Source organism: Aulostomus chinensis, chromosome 16 (genome assembly GCF_037954235.1).
Source record: "Aulostomus chinensis isolate RoL2024-O1b breed Wild chromosome 16, RoL_Achi_v1.0, whole genome shotgun sequence".
Taxonomy (NCBI): domain Eukaryota; kingdom Metazoa; phylum Chordata; class Actinopteri; order Syngnathiformes; family Aulostomidae; genus Aulostomus; species Aulostomus chinensis.
Window position 1 is genome coordinate 17,342,708 of NC_141335.1, and position 15,025 is coordinate 17,357,732.

Here is a 15,025-nt window from a genome sequence, read left to right on the forward strand (position 1 = left end):
ATGCATGATACTCAAATGATGTGTAACTGTTAAAAGAAACCTTGGAGCCGGGGGGGGGGGGGGGATGAGAGCCCCAACCAGACAGACCCAATGGTATCGACCCATGCTAACGGAATATCGACCACGATGCAAGATGCATCTGCGGAAAAGTGTGCAAGAACCCGCGGGGCCTAAGAATACATCAGGCCAGGATGAAGTGCTGGGAGCAGGAGAGCGTACTGCAACGCACAGGATTTGATCCTGGTGAGACGCAGGAGAAGCCCGGCCAGGAATCACCCCACAGAGCCCAGCCCCTCCAAGCAGTAGAGCCCCCTAATCCCTGCAGTACTTTTCAATGGAAGCGGATCAAGTGGCCTCCAGCTAACAGCCAGGCAGTGTGGTCACAGTTTGACACCGACGTGAGCCAGATCCTTGAAACCATAACCAAGGGGGAGGTGGACGGGTGTCTGAATACAATGATGGCAATCATAGTCAGCTATGCGGCTGAGAGGTTAGTCTCATTGAGAGCAGGAACACCAAGTCCAACTACACAATGAACCGTAGAGCCACTCAGATTCACAAACTGCGTCAAGAACTTCGAAGCCTCAGGAAACAGTACAAGGTGGCTTGCGAAGAAGAAAAGCAACCACTTGCTGAGCTCCATAACATCTTGAGGAAGAAGCTCATGATGCTGCGCCGGGCAGAGTGGCACCGAAGGTGAGGGAAGGAAAGAGCGAGGAAGCGCGCTGCTTTCATCTCCAACCCTTTCACCTTCACCAAGAAGCTACTGGGAGACAAGCGTAGCGGCAGTCTCCTGTGCTCAACTGAGGAGGTAAACTCATTTCTGCACAACACCCTGAGTGGCCCAGAGAGAGACCAGGAGCTTGGGCCTCAGAGGGCCCTCATAAGCCCACAACCTCCAAGAGTGGACTTTGTATTGAGGGATCCCAGCTGGACAGAGGTTCGGGAGGTGGTGAAGGGAGCCAGAACAGCTTCAGCCCCAGGCCCCAGTGGTGTTCCATACACAGTGTACAAGCGCTGCCCGCAACTCCTTCGTCATCTTAGGAAAATCCTCAGGGTGATCTGGCGCAGAGGAAAAGTTGCAGGCCAATGGAGATGCGCTGAGGGCGTGTGGATCCCCAAGGAAGAGAACTCCAAGAACATTAGTCAGTTCAGAATCATCTCGCTGCAAAGTGTCGAAGGCAAGATATTTTTCAGCATCTTGTCACGACGACTAACGGGGTTCCTTCTGAAGAACAGCTACATTGACACCTCTGTTCAGAAGGGCGGGATCCCTGGAGTGCCTGGCTGCTTGGAACACACTGGAGTGGTCACACAACTCATCAGGGAGGCCCGTGAAGGAAAAGGAGACCTCACCGTACTTTGGCTGGAACTCGCCAAGGCGTATGGCTGCATACCTCACAAGCTTGTTGAGCTCACCCTCCAACAACATCATGTTCCCAGCAAAGTCATTGACCTTCTCCTGGATTATTACAATAATTTCAGGCTAAGAGTTAGTGCTGGGTCAAACACATTGGACTGGCATTGGCTTGAGAAAGGTATAATAACAGGCTGCACCATCTCAGTGATCCTTTTCGCCCTCGCCATGAATTTGATTGTCAAGTCAGCAGAGGTTGAGTGCAAGGGTCCCTTGACAAAATCAGGAGTACGCCAACCCCAAATAAGAGCTTTTATGGACGACCTGACTGTCACCACCACATCCGTCCCGGGCAGTAGGTGGATTCTCCAAGGCCTAGAGAAGTTCATCACCTGGGCAAGGATGAGCTTTAAACCAGTAAAATCAAGGTCTCTAGTGGTCAAGAGGGGAAAAGTGGTGGATAAGTTCCACTTCTCACTGTCTGGAGCCACCATTCCATCCATCACAGAGCAGCCAGTTCAGAGCCTCGGGAAGATATTCAACTGCAGCCTTAAAGATTCTGCCTCTGTCCAGAAGACCAGTAAAGAGCTTGAGGCATGGCTTACCCGAGTGGACAAATCAGGGTTGCCAGGGAGGTTCAAGGCCTGGATTTACCAGCATTCCATCTTGCCCCAGATCCTGTGGCCCCTGCTGGTGTACACAGTTCCCATAACAACAGTCGAGGCCATGGAGAGAAAGATCAGCAGCTTCCTGCGTAGATGGCTTGGTCTACCACACAGTTTGAGCAGCTCCGCTCTGTATGGCACCAGCAACATCCTGCAGCTCCCAATTAGCGGCCTCGCTGAAGAGTTCGTGGTGACCAGAACACGGAAGACACTGCAGTACAGGGAATCCAGAGATCCAAAGGTGGCTTCGGCTGGTATCCAGGTGCGAACAGGCAGGAAATGGAGCGCAAGACAAAGCTCTGGAGTTGGCTGAGTCATGACTGAGGCAGAAGGTGATGGTGGGGTCCGTAGCCACAGGGCACATGGGCATTGGCTACTTCCTGGCAACCAGGGTTGAAAACACCAAAGGCAAAGAGCGGCGACATCTCGTTCAGGAGGAAGTGCGGACAGGCGTGGAGGAAGTGCGAGCCAGCAGGATGGTGGGATTGGGACAGCAAGGTGCATGGACTAAATGGGAGAATGTTCTGCAAAGGAAGATCACCTGGTCCAACATCTGGAAAACAGACTTCCATCGCATCAGGTTCTTAGTCCAGGCTGTCTATGATGTCCTACCAAGTTCAGCTAACCTCCATGTCTGGGGTAAAACCAAAACACCATACTGTCCCCGGTGTTCAGGATGGGGATCCCTGGAACACCTCCTCAGCAGCTGCCCGAAAGCCCTTGGAGACGGGCGCTATTGCTGGTGCCACGACCAAGTGCTCAGGGCAGTTGCTAATAGCCTAGCCACTGCCATCAACACCATCAAAGGCCACCACAAGCCAAAAACCATCATGTTCCACAGAGCTGGAGAGAAGCCCAACACTCAACCACGGGCAAAGTCTGGCCTCCTCACCTCCGCCACTGACTGGCAACTGGATGTGGACCTTGGCAAACAGCTAAAGTTCCCAGGCAAGATTACATCAACACAACTCCGACCAGACATGATCATCCTGTCAGATTCCACCAAGCAGTTGATCATAATGGAGCTCACAGTGCCCTGGGAAGAGCGCATGGACGAGGCCAACGAGAGAAAGTGTGCCAAGCACCAGGAGCTGGTGGAAGAATGCACGAGGCAGGGCTGGAGAACTTGTTGTGAGCCTCTGGAGGTGGGCTGCCGAGGATTTGCAGTGTGTTCACTCAGCAGTGTTCATGCTGCTGGGCCTCACCAGGGAGGCAAAGAGGAAGGCTATCAGATCCGCTACAGAAGCCGCAGAGAAAGCCACAAGGTAGCGATGGATCAAGAGGGCAGATCTGTGGGGAAATGCTGCTGGGACACAGGCTGGGGTCTGATCAACCCCGGTCGGGTCGCCTGGACGAGGGTGTTTGATGTTGAAAGACCCTCAACACCCAATGACCCCAGGTTACATCACTGATGATGTGTCCCAGCGCATCTGCAAGATGTATCTTTCACCTGCTCATATTGGTTAAGCTTTAAGTATTGTTAGCCAAGTGGCTTGCAATGTGAATTTGTGACATTCAATAACTACTTCGCATACATAGTGACGGATTAGACATTTGCTGAGCTGGCAACAAAAAGGAGAGCAATTTGACACTACCAGGATTAGTGGACCTTTGAAGTAGCATCTCAACCATCATGACCTCCAACGTAGGGGTTGGTGAATTCAGTGTTCCTGTCAACTTGCAGGCAGGCCTGTAGCCAAAAATTAAGTCCAGCACATTGACATGCAGATTCAGCCATGGTCAATTTTAGCTGCTCTGCCCAAGGTCCTTTTTTTAAATCACAAACAAAAATTAACCCATTACCTGTGGCTAACAAGCATTTATTTCTATAACATTCTGGGGGTATACTCAGTGTGTTAAATTAAATTAGTGACATTAAACATCTCCATGTGGAAACGAGGTGCTAGGGGCCAGTGTATAGAAGCCAGTTAGCGCTCGGGCCTATAAAGAGGAACCAGTTTTACCTGTTCAGCATGAAAGCTAAACAGTTTTTGACAACAAATGCTGAGGCAGCTTTTAATGTAAATCTGTATGTAATTGTGTCTCTAAAAATATTTCTGAGTGTGCAGATTGACAGAAATGAACTGTGTTCAACTGCAAAATTTATCCATGAAATGGCTACAATTCATCATTAAACTCAGTCAAAGTGGTGTCAAGTGGATCATCTGCAGTGTAGTATTTCAAAAGCTGAATGTGTTGGCTTCAATTCTACAGGGGCCGTCAGACTGTATCCAGACCAGCCTATAACTCTGCATCAGCCATCTAAAAGGGACAAAGTAAAAAGTGCAAGTTCATCCACACAAAAATTTGGCTTTTCTTTCCACCATGATAATCAGTATCTTATGCCATCTTGTGGTCACACAGCTTTCATCACTGCTGCCAATCATCACAGTACAGATACTGATGGGAATAGATGTCCCTGTATGTGAAATTTGTTGAGCATTAGAGCATATAAAGAGCCATGATATATAAAAAAGTATTTCTGATTGTGTATGTTATGCACTTGTACTTTGATAAGTCATGTGTTTTTAATTATTCTCTGACATTGTATATGACTCTGTGAAGTTCTTTTAATTCAAATGTAAGAGCGTGTTTTTAAATAATTCAATTTCCTTAATGTTTAGCTAAATCTTAACTCCCCTCCACACATGTAGTAAGGCATGTCGAAAGAAAAAAAATACATAAGTCCATTTACTCCCTCTCTCTCATTAATATTGCTAGAGTATATCCATCCATCCATCCTTTTTCTATCGCTTATCCTGTTAAGTGTAGTGGGGGGTGGAGCCTATCACAGCAGCCTTCCGGCGAGAGGCGGTGTACAACCTGGACAGGCAGCCAGTGCAAGAGTATATGTATATACAAATATTTTTCATCTCATAAATTTAACTTGGAGACACAAGACATCTTCTCAATCACAATAAATCCAATCAATGATTATGATAACAACTTTTGTCAAACTGCACATTGCAAATTAATCTCAAACACTTCTCTGTAGCAACAGGAATGCATTTTTAATTCTGAGGCGGGAATGGTCCTGATGGTTCCAATAACATATTCTTTGATATATTGTCAGTTTTTGCCAAGGTATCAGTGGATTTCTTGACAAGTTTGCCAATAAGTAAGTAAAATATATTTACATGGCACCTTTCATAGATAAAGTCACAGGTAAATTGATTTACTTGCCATACAACAACACAGGGCAGAAATGAACAAAAACGTGCAAAATCACAGAAATAGGCAGCAAATCAAGTCTTCAGACCAGATGTGGTGAAACCCTGAGAAGAAATTAGCCGGATGCCTGTTTAAATAAAGATTTTTTTAAACTCCTTAAAACATTCACACAATTGTAGATTGTTTATTGCCCTTTGCTTGTTTTCTGTTGCTGAAAGTGTATAGAGAAGGTGTAATTGATGCGATTAAGCTTGACTTTTTGCCATTGAAACAAGTTCAGTCTGCCATTAATTGAACAAAATAATAATAATAATAATAATAATATCAGCCTACTTATATCCTGATAGTGCTGTGGACATGTTTACAATGGAGAAATTGACTGAAGCTGCAGTACTCATTTTGTATCACTAGAGGGAATTATAAGTATAGAAAATGGAGGAAGATTATAGACTTCCATCATGGCTGTATCACGGCTTAGACAAAGAGATCCAATCAGTTAGTTGTCTGGTGCGCTATTTCAGATAAAATCAAGCAGAAATAATGAAATTCTATACATTCAATATAACTGCAATCTGCATAGATACTCTCTATGATCTTTCTATTTTAGAATATGTTTCATGGAGCAATTTTGGATACTGCATTCAACTACTTTAAAACATAATGAAAATCCAATCAAACTGAACATTTTAGCCTTTCATACCACAAAGTTAACATTATTTTATGCAAGTTAACTGCAAATCATTCTCCAGACAGTTTACTAACCAGTAACTATTTAATCACCAACTACTCTATTATAAGAGTGTAATTTGAGCTCATGAGTAATTGCATTTACATGATAAATCAAATTTGACGCTTTAGTTCGAATACAGTGCTAGAATATACTGTATGTATGTTAGTTTTGCTGTGTTTTATAATTCACTTTTATGTTTTTTTCTGTAAAATTGGTCTGGTCATATAAAACATATAATTATGTACTCATGTGGAATCCTATTTCCCATTTTCACTCAGCAGTAGTAACCCATTTTATAAAAAAGCTATATAACAATATTTCTAAATAAAATCAAAAAGGATGTGGAATATTTCATCTCAGACAAAAAAACAGTCTTTAGAATCAAATGTGCTTCAACATATGAAAGAAATTGCAGTGTGTTTCACCTGATGATGACTGAGGACTGCAGTTGGAGTTATCATGTGTTAAATAAGAACATTTTTTTGAAAACCGTATGCATGAGACTTAATGAGTTCTGACCATCTTGATTAAGTCATTCTCCTTAGCATGCTGGGAAAGGGTTCACCAATAGGTCGGCCACTTCTTAGGCTTAAACAAAGAGCTGTGCATGACTCAAAATACTGCTGAGGTACCTGAACATCTGTGCTGATTATCTGATCTGCCCTCTGCTCGCTCTGCACCTTCCAAGGAACAGCTGCAGCACAGGCCTCCTCTCCAGGCAGATGTCAAAACAAGGCCCTCATCAAATACATAGATTTGACCTAATCTTTTAGGCTTTGTATAGATAAGAACTAGTGCAATTTATTATCTTTGTGTCTTACTCCTGCTGTATGTTTTAGATTTAGACTTACAATTTCATCTTCTTTTTTTTAAAAAAAAGGTTCTTAATCACGTTGGATTTTGTTGCAATTTAAGTATTCAAGAACCAAAACATGAACAAACACTGACATAGTTAAAATAGAACTCTTGAGCCTTCAGAGATAAAAAGCAAATAATAAAGGTTCGATGTAAGGTTCCAGATATAATATCCTACTTTAAATTTAGAATGCAATGCAGATAAACAGATGCAGATTTGACATTAAGTACTGAGTTATATACAGTGATTTACAGCAGAATTATCAAAACTTTTTTTATTTCAAATAGTCGGATGTAAACCATTTAGGCATACATTGTTTTTCAGGTTTTTGTGGTCCTTTGATTGCCCTTTATTTTTAAACTCACCAGTGATGATTTGGTTTTGGTGTCTGTGGCCTTTATTGCAAATAAATCTGTTAACTTAAAATTGTATGTCTTGAACCCCCCCTCCCCACACACACACACACACACACACACACACACACACACACACACACACACACACACACACACACTAACACACATCCATACACCCAAGTAAGTATTCAGTGACACTCGGCAGTTTCCAGCGACACCTCAGCTCCTTGTGTTCCTCGTCAGAAGTGATTCTTCTCCAGATACCAGTTTGAAACCTGGCTTAAATAAAGCCCACCAATGCTCCCATTGAAAGCACACCTGGTCAAGTTTGAAAACATGACTAGGGGATTTTAATTAGATGCAATTAGAGATGGCGATCAAGCGGAGCGCTTGATGCAACCCCCCTGCTTTTTAAACTGGAGAAAAAAGATGCGCTAATTAGGCCGGGAACTACTTTTATTCATATGACCTGTGGAGACCCCATGCAAGCTGTTTAACGTCACTGCTTTCACAATTCAAGCAGGAATTCATTTGAATGTGCTATGCATGTTGACATAAACAGACACCCTTACATTCAATGTAGTGGGATGAGTTGTCTCTTAGGCTTTAATGGCCTGTGTGAATGGGCAAACAGCAACAGGTGACCAGCAGACAAGGAGGTGACCTCTATGCAGCTGCTTTTCTTTAAACACTAGTTCATATGCAACTCTTAGAGATGAATATGTAGTTAACAAGTCAAATTGGTCACATTTGTCTGACTCAATCTTCTCATTACATATTCCTTTACCAATTATTTTGTCTTGTTATTGTAAAAACAATCAGTAGTTGGGCTGATGCTCTTTTATTTATATTGTATGATTTTTTGTAATTAATTATTTATTAAAATTAGGAGCAAAACTTCCAAAATTTCTTCACTCTTTAACTTTCATGTTGTTTCTGAGAAGACCAGATTGTCCCATTGAAGACCTCAAGAACCCTTTCAAAAAAAAAATGTGGACACAATGGGAACCAGTGTTTAATACACAACATTCACTGTTCCTCTTACGTCTGTGAAAAATTAGCTATAGACACTTTTCATATACCACCCAATTACTTATGCCATTTATGTCACTTAGACCAAACTGGTCAGCTGCATGAATAATTTTCTTGGCAGCTGTTGAAGTTAAATTTTTTTTAATGCTCATGGGCAACCTGCTGGTGTAGCATACAAAAAAAAAACAAAAATGAAAGTAAAAGGAATGGATTGATTGCCCTATTATAGCTTAGCATGTGAGAATAGAGTGTCCAGGAGGAGTCTGGGGCTCTGCTTTATTGGCTGAGAGCTGAACCATTTTAAGATTCAGCTTAAATTGTGCCCCCTTTTTGCCAGGCATGCAAGGGTTTATTCTCTTTTTATGATTGCATAGGCTTTGGTTCAAACTGTTCCAGTTCTGACATTCCTGCTCTTAAAGGTAAAGTCGGTATCCTTTCATAGGAATAGCTGCTCTCCATTTATCACTTTTTTTTATTTGCAATTTTTGTATTTTTTTTTGATTGTTTTGGTGTAAGTGGGTTCAGGTAAAAAGAAAGAAAAGAGAATCTTAAGGTGATCTGCTTGATTTAGCCATCAAACATCTAACCATGTAGCAAAGGGATGGGATTCCCTTCTGCATCCAGGTGGCGGTGGCTGTGACCTCCTCAGTGTGACCTAACATCACCAAAAGGTAATTAAAAATGTTCCCATATTAATATTGTCTGTATGTTTAAAGGATATAATGACATATGCAAATGCTCAGTATGAAACAGAGAAAGAACCAAAGTTAATATTTTATGTCAACTCGTATCATTATTATTTTAATCATGCTCAGCATGTTTGTGGAATGCTCAGCATGTTTGTGGATTGATTTCATTGTTATTTATCCATGTTGCTGAGCCAGTCGCAACAGGTGATTGATGCAATATGTCTTTGCATAAAGAATTACCGAGCAAGCATAAGCCTAAAAAAACAACCCTAATAATCAATGCATCATGTACTTCATCCAAAAATATTCTAAATGTGGCTTTATTCAGGCTGATTTAAGAGAAAAGTGGATAAGAAGCTATGGCTATGATCCATGAGGATGAGGAGAGCCTTTCAGTAATGCTTGTTTCCCTGCATTCCAGATTTGAGCCTTGTGAACACACTTGCTTGCCATGTCCCTGCCTGCTTGACTGCTTGTCCTGCTTGACCGCCTGAGTAACCTCGAGCTGACCTATGCATGGAGCGGCTGGAGGAGCCCCCTGGGCCCTGGGGCTATGTATGAAATACGGTCGCAAAACATGCTAGAGGGGAAAAATCATTTGGCTGATTATGAAGACATAACAGGGTATATTATATATGAAATTACAGTGATGCCTTGATCACCTTTTTAGAAAGTAAATGCCATATTTATTTTTTCTTTTACACTATATATATGCTGTCTGTGGTTAGTAATTGGTGTTAGCGTGTGACCGTGTCCATTATCCATTGTCCATCGCCCCTTCAGGGTGTGTAATGGTTGTGTCCCCAGGGTGATTAAGGTCACATACAGTTAAAGGGTTATTTTCAAAAAATATATTATTATTATTTTTTTATGATTATTATTAATGGGGAGATACAGAAAGAGAGAGAGAGACAAAGAGAGAGATTCTTTCTAACATTTTTCTTTTTTTTTTCCTTAGACATATTTTGTGATTGATCTTTTGGCTTTACACTGCAAAGTTTGGAATTCTATTTGCACTGTATGGCCTTGTCATTATGGATGGTTAGACTGAATGTGAGTCTGATTTTCAGCCCAATAATAACTTTACTCTCAGTGCAGTGTGATGCGTTGGGGTTAAGGCCTTCAACTAATGCTCATTCTCAATCTCTCTATGGCTCTCTCTCTCTCCCTCTCTCTCTTTGTGCATGTGTGTGCATTTGAGTGCGCCTTTGTGTTTGTAGCTGCAATTGACAATGTGTTACACTGAAGAATTTCTACGATATTACATGGACTGACATTTATTTTGTTTCAAAGATATTACTTGTGTTTATTTTTAGATAGATTTTCCTCTATTAGCTGAATTTGTTACAATATTTAAAGATGCTTTCTGTCTTTAAATATTTAATTTTTAGTTTCATGGCAAGAGTGTGTTACGTTTACACAAACACAGAAAATGAAACTAGAAAAGGAGTGTATGGAAACAACCAATGACTCATACCCCTTTCCATTTCTGATACCGATAAATGACCTATGTTAAACCTTTTGCAAATATTGCACAGATGAAGGAGAATACACCTTTATCTGTTTTCACCTTATTTTTGTAGTTTTTGTATTATTAATAAGATAAGCCTTTATTAGTCTCACAATGGAGAAATTTGCAATAGTTGTAGGCTATTTGTAATTTACCTTTGTCTCTGTCTTGAATATCGAAGCCTTGAGAATTTTGTCATTTTTGTCTTTGTTGTTTGTAAAAATGTGTTAAGTTTTACTGAGCATGAATACATTTACTGTAGATGTCTAAATCTTCTTTATTGGAAGTCAATAAGCTGTATTCCTGTCTTAGTGTTTTGAAATGTTTAAAAATATTCATTGCATGTACTATTACTTTACATATCCATATGGAGGGAACTGCAGAAAAGGATTAGAGCAAACAACCACAAATAAACCACCTGGCAAGTACTAACACCAAGAATTAACAGACAGTGCAATAAAACATTGCAGCCAAAGAACAAAGAAAAATGGAAACTGACAGAAGTTTTGAAACTGCGTTACTGGGACTAGAAACAGCTGCATGTATCAGTAAAATTCGTCCATAATAGAGTCCTTGAAAACAAACTGGAATGAAAGTGCGTGTTATAAATCGAAACGAATGCCATCAGGCAAAAAACAGAACTCTAAACTAAAGACAAAGACCAGCCTACCTAAAGACGTTTTGTGACGTCATAAAATACATGGCCCTCAAATTCCAATAAAATTGGAATAAAATGACAGTCGCCCATAATGTCATCAGAGGATTTCACGGCGAACAACCATCACAACATACGCCGTCTCCTGGTAAACGGGGAAAAGCCGCGCACAAGGTTTCTCTAATCTCCTGAGCGCCTGCGGTCACTTGAATGTACCATTTCCATGGTAACAGAAAAGCGCCTAAACGGTGACGGACATGACAAAATATACAATGGCTTACTTTATCAACCGTCTCTCCAAAGAGGACCAAGTCTTCCACGAAACAAAAACTGCAGCTGCTGAATTTTACCGGGTGAACAGAGTCCCGGAGGAGATAGAGAGGGCTCTGAGCGAGCTGTTCTTCCATAAACCCGCGGACATTTACGGTTATCTGGTACCTTTACTTCCCTATTCTGTTAGCTAGACAGATCAACTGGCGATTCGCCATTGTTATCGAGTTTTTCTAGTCTTAATATCAAGGGTTAGAACTTTATTCATTTATATTTATATTCGATGGGAATAATGGGTATTTAGGGGAGAATAGGGTACAATGATCCAATTTCTACAGCTGGTGATTTTATCGGAAAATAAAAGTGCTTGTGGTTTATAGTTACGACCTATACACCTCAGGTTTCTGTGTAAATATTGAAATTAAAACATATTATAAAATTATGTAAGTTTTAGAGCAATTACCAATCCAAGAAGTGGCCTGATGGCACAACTAGCACCAAGGTGGGGGTAAATTGAACACAGGGTTAGGGTAAACCAGGCACTTAATGGGTAATCTGCCACTTTTAGATACTGATGTAAAAGTGGCAAAAATCAAAGAAGTTAAAAAAAAACACATTGAAAATAATCTTCATCTCTACTGGTGTCAGTTTAAAAAGGCAAACCCTCACATTTTTAAGTTAAATCATATGTTCATATCCACTTGTTAAGCATGCTAACTTAACATTTTTTCCACCAAAATTTAATTCGTAAGCTTTGTGTTTCAACTACAGTAAGTTTATATGTTTAAATGGATTTTTGAACACAACATATGAATTTTTGCAGAAGCAGTACTTTTATACATACTCTGTGGCCTTCCTGCTCTATTCAACGATTGAAGTTTTCCTATAGTAAAAGCTGGTCCAATGATAATTACAGAAATGAAAAGCAACGAAGTTAGACACTGTAAAAGTTAAAGCTTATCTTAAAGTCGCTACTTGTGTTAATCTACATATGAAATACAAACTGAGAGCATAAAAAAAACATAGAAGGCACGGGCCATCTTAAAGTAAAATTAGAAACCCAGTCCATGTAAAGTTTTGATATAATAAGCTTGGTCTTCGTGTATAATTTCTTCTTTGTTTCAGCTTGTTGCTCATCAGTGTGGTAAGTATTCAACTTTACAGAATGCTATTCAATGGATGTAACATTAAGAGTCAGCTAGTATCTTGTTGCAGTCTATTGTGTGTCATCATACAAAGATTAATAATGAGATATTCAAGCTGTCTTGTTGTTCTTAGTTTAAAGTACTGGCATGACTGGCAAGATGGAGGCACTAAGAAAGACTTTCTGGGTGAAAAAGGCACAAAAAAAAATGGTTGTGAATGGTTCAATAAAATGTCCAACATGAGACAGGAGAGCATACACCAGTATGGTGAGTTGCTCATACTGTAAGCCTGAAAATACTGGAGGGTGGGTAGTCAGGCACTTATAGCCATTATGCAAAATATTCAATACACTTTTTGTAATGTGTCTGTGAGTCAGGCACAGCCCTCCTGCCAGCTTGATTAAAATCTTAACATATGTTGGTATAAGTAAGACATAGTTTAGAGTCAGCTAACATTTACTAATACACAGTATTTCTGTACTGTGATGTGCAAGTTCAAGGGGAAACGGAATTTTAGAAATTTAGATTTTTTAAAAAATCCATTTTTGATACTTAAGCCAAAACAACTTTAAAAACAAGACAAAGGCAACATATAGAACATTCCTGAGGTCCAAAATATCATGTCCTTCAAAACATATGAAAAAATCCTCACTGTGTTTACTTTCACAAGTATTTTAAGATATTGAATATTTTTCAGATGTTGGTTTTTAATAGGATTTCAAAATCCACAATTTGAATTAACTTTGAATTTTGAGGTCACAGTTCAGTTTAATTTTTTTTTTAAAATTTAATTTGCGGATATAATTTGTTAGATTACTGTTTAGGACATGCCAGTGTAAACAATATGCCAGCTTGACATATTAGCCAACGTACTTTGCCATCTATAATCTTAATGTAAAATCAAATTATTTTCTCATCTTGATAAAAGTTTCATGTAGAATCCAAATCATGATCCCCCTAGTTTGTGGCATATTTAGGCTCTTTTGGCTCGTGCCAACATATTAACAATAACAGTAAGTACAGAGAAATGTCTTTTGTTGTGCAACATGTACAACAAAAGACATTTCTCTATACTTAGAGTGTATAAGTATTGAGGCTGAATGCCCTTCAATAGGTTTAGTCTTAAACCTCTCTATGCAAAGGATTTAAATAAAATTGGTGTTTCTAAACTGATAATAATCCAGGGCATGAGTTGTGAAATCAGCATATAATGACAACTCTTCAACTCAGAGACAGAATCAAAGAACTTCTTGAAAAAAACTGACCTTTTTTTAAGAAAAAAAAATCCTCTTTCTTTTTAGGTAAACTATTTTACAAATCTCTCAACACCACCAAGGATCAGCAGACTTCATGGAAGAGAGGTCTATGATACAAGAGGACAACTCTCCATTGAGGCTGAAGTCTTCTGCATTGTTTGCAATAAGGAAAAGGTAAACCTCACAACCTTACATGTTGCATCATGCATAATCTTTAACTAAATAGCCAGGCTTGTGGCTGATGATCGCTCATCTTGGAGGTTGTTGTTATTTAGCATAGTGTATGCATTCAATGCATGCATGCATGCAATGACGGAACAGATAAAGGTTTAACAAAGATGTGATTCATTATTGATTTACGAATAGATTGAAAGGACAGTGAGGGGCCTCTTCTATCATGTGGGAGTCTCTGATGTGAAAAGGCAGCTGGAGGCAAGAAGTGAGCAAAGACGGTCACAATCTGAAAACAGATTATGACCTGTGACCCTTCCCATTTCATTTCTTACCGTATCACAAAAACTGAAAAGATGAGATGTGACACCATGTCCCAAGGTCATGGTGAGGTCGTTTAGGGCACACACCTTGGGCTTTTTGACATTCATGAATCAAAGCATTTTCTCAAGAGAATTACAAATAATTACTTGATAGCTTGAAAGTCGTCATCAGAAGGATCTTCTCTTTTAGTCGAATACAGATTATAATTACTGAATGATTAATTTTTTTATAACAGTCTAAGAAAACAAAATAAAAGAGTAAAGAAAACACAAGATAATGTATAATGTTTTATTTTTTGAAGCGCTAGTTTAGATATAATAAGATAGGTGAGAATTAAGACAAATTCATTAAATGAATCGATCTTTTTTACAACAATGCGTCAAGGTAAGATTTCAGAGCAATTCTCAAATGATCAAATGATTGATGACATTTGCATGTACAAAAGTAACAGGTAAAGCCATGTTGGGCAGTCATTGAAAATACATCCTTTTTTAAATTGTTTTATTCTGAAAGCATCATCATCATCACTATAATCATCATTATAATCATATAATCTTTGAAGACAGACCTTGACTATCCAACCACTGTTAATATGCCCCTTGAAAATATTTAACGGCACGGTGGTGCACTGGTTAGCACTGTAGCCTCACAGCAAGAAGGTTCTGGGTCCCTGCGTGGGTTGTCTCTGGGTACTCCGGCCTCCTCCCACAGTCCAAAGACATGCAAGTGGGGACTAGGTTAATTGGATACTCTAAATTGACCGTAGGTGGGGCTGTGAGAATAAATAGTTGTCTTTCTATATGTGTTGGCCTTGCGATGGGCTGGTGACCCTTCCAGG

The 15,025-nt window shown here is 40.0% G+C and overlaps 1 protein-coding gene and 1 pseudogene across 4 annotated transcripts in view; both read left to right on the plus strand.

The window, feature by feature from the left end:
• The first annotated feature begins 455 nt into the window (after positions 1–455).
• LOC147247699 (uncharacterized) lies at positions 456–3,388 on the plus strand (annotated as a pseudogene).
• A 7,856-nt stretch (positions 3,389–11,244) lies between these two features.
• eno4 (enolase 4) overlaps positions 11,245–15,025 on the plus strand; it is a 29,630-nt gene continuing 25,849 nt past the window's right edge. For all 4 annotated transcript variants that reach the window (XM_086180838.1, XM_086180841.1, XM_086180837.1 and 1 more), the window contains exons 1-2: positions 11,245–11,455; positions 13,738–13,866. In XM_086180838.1, the coding sequence (XP_086036964.1) occupies positions 11,279–11,455; positions 13,738–13,866 (306 nt within the window). In that variant the 5' untranslated portion in view covers positions 11,245–11,278. The remainder of the gene's footprint in view (positions 11,456–13,737; positions 13,867–15,025) is intronic.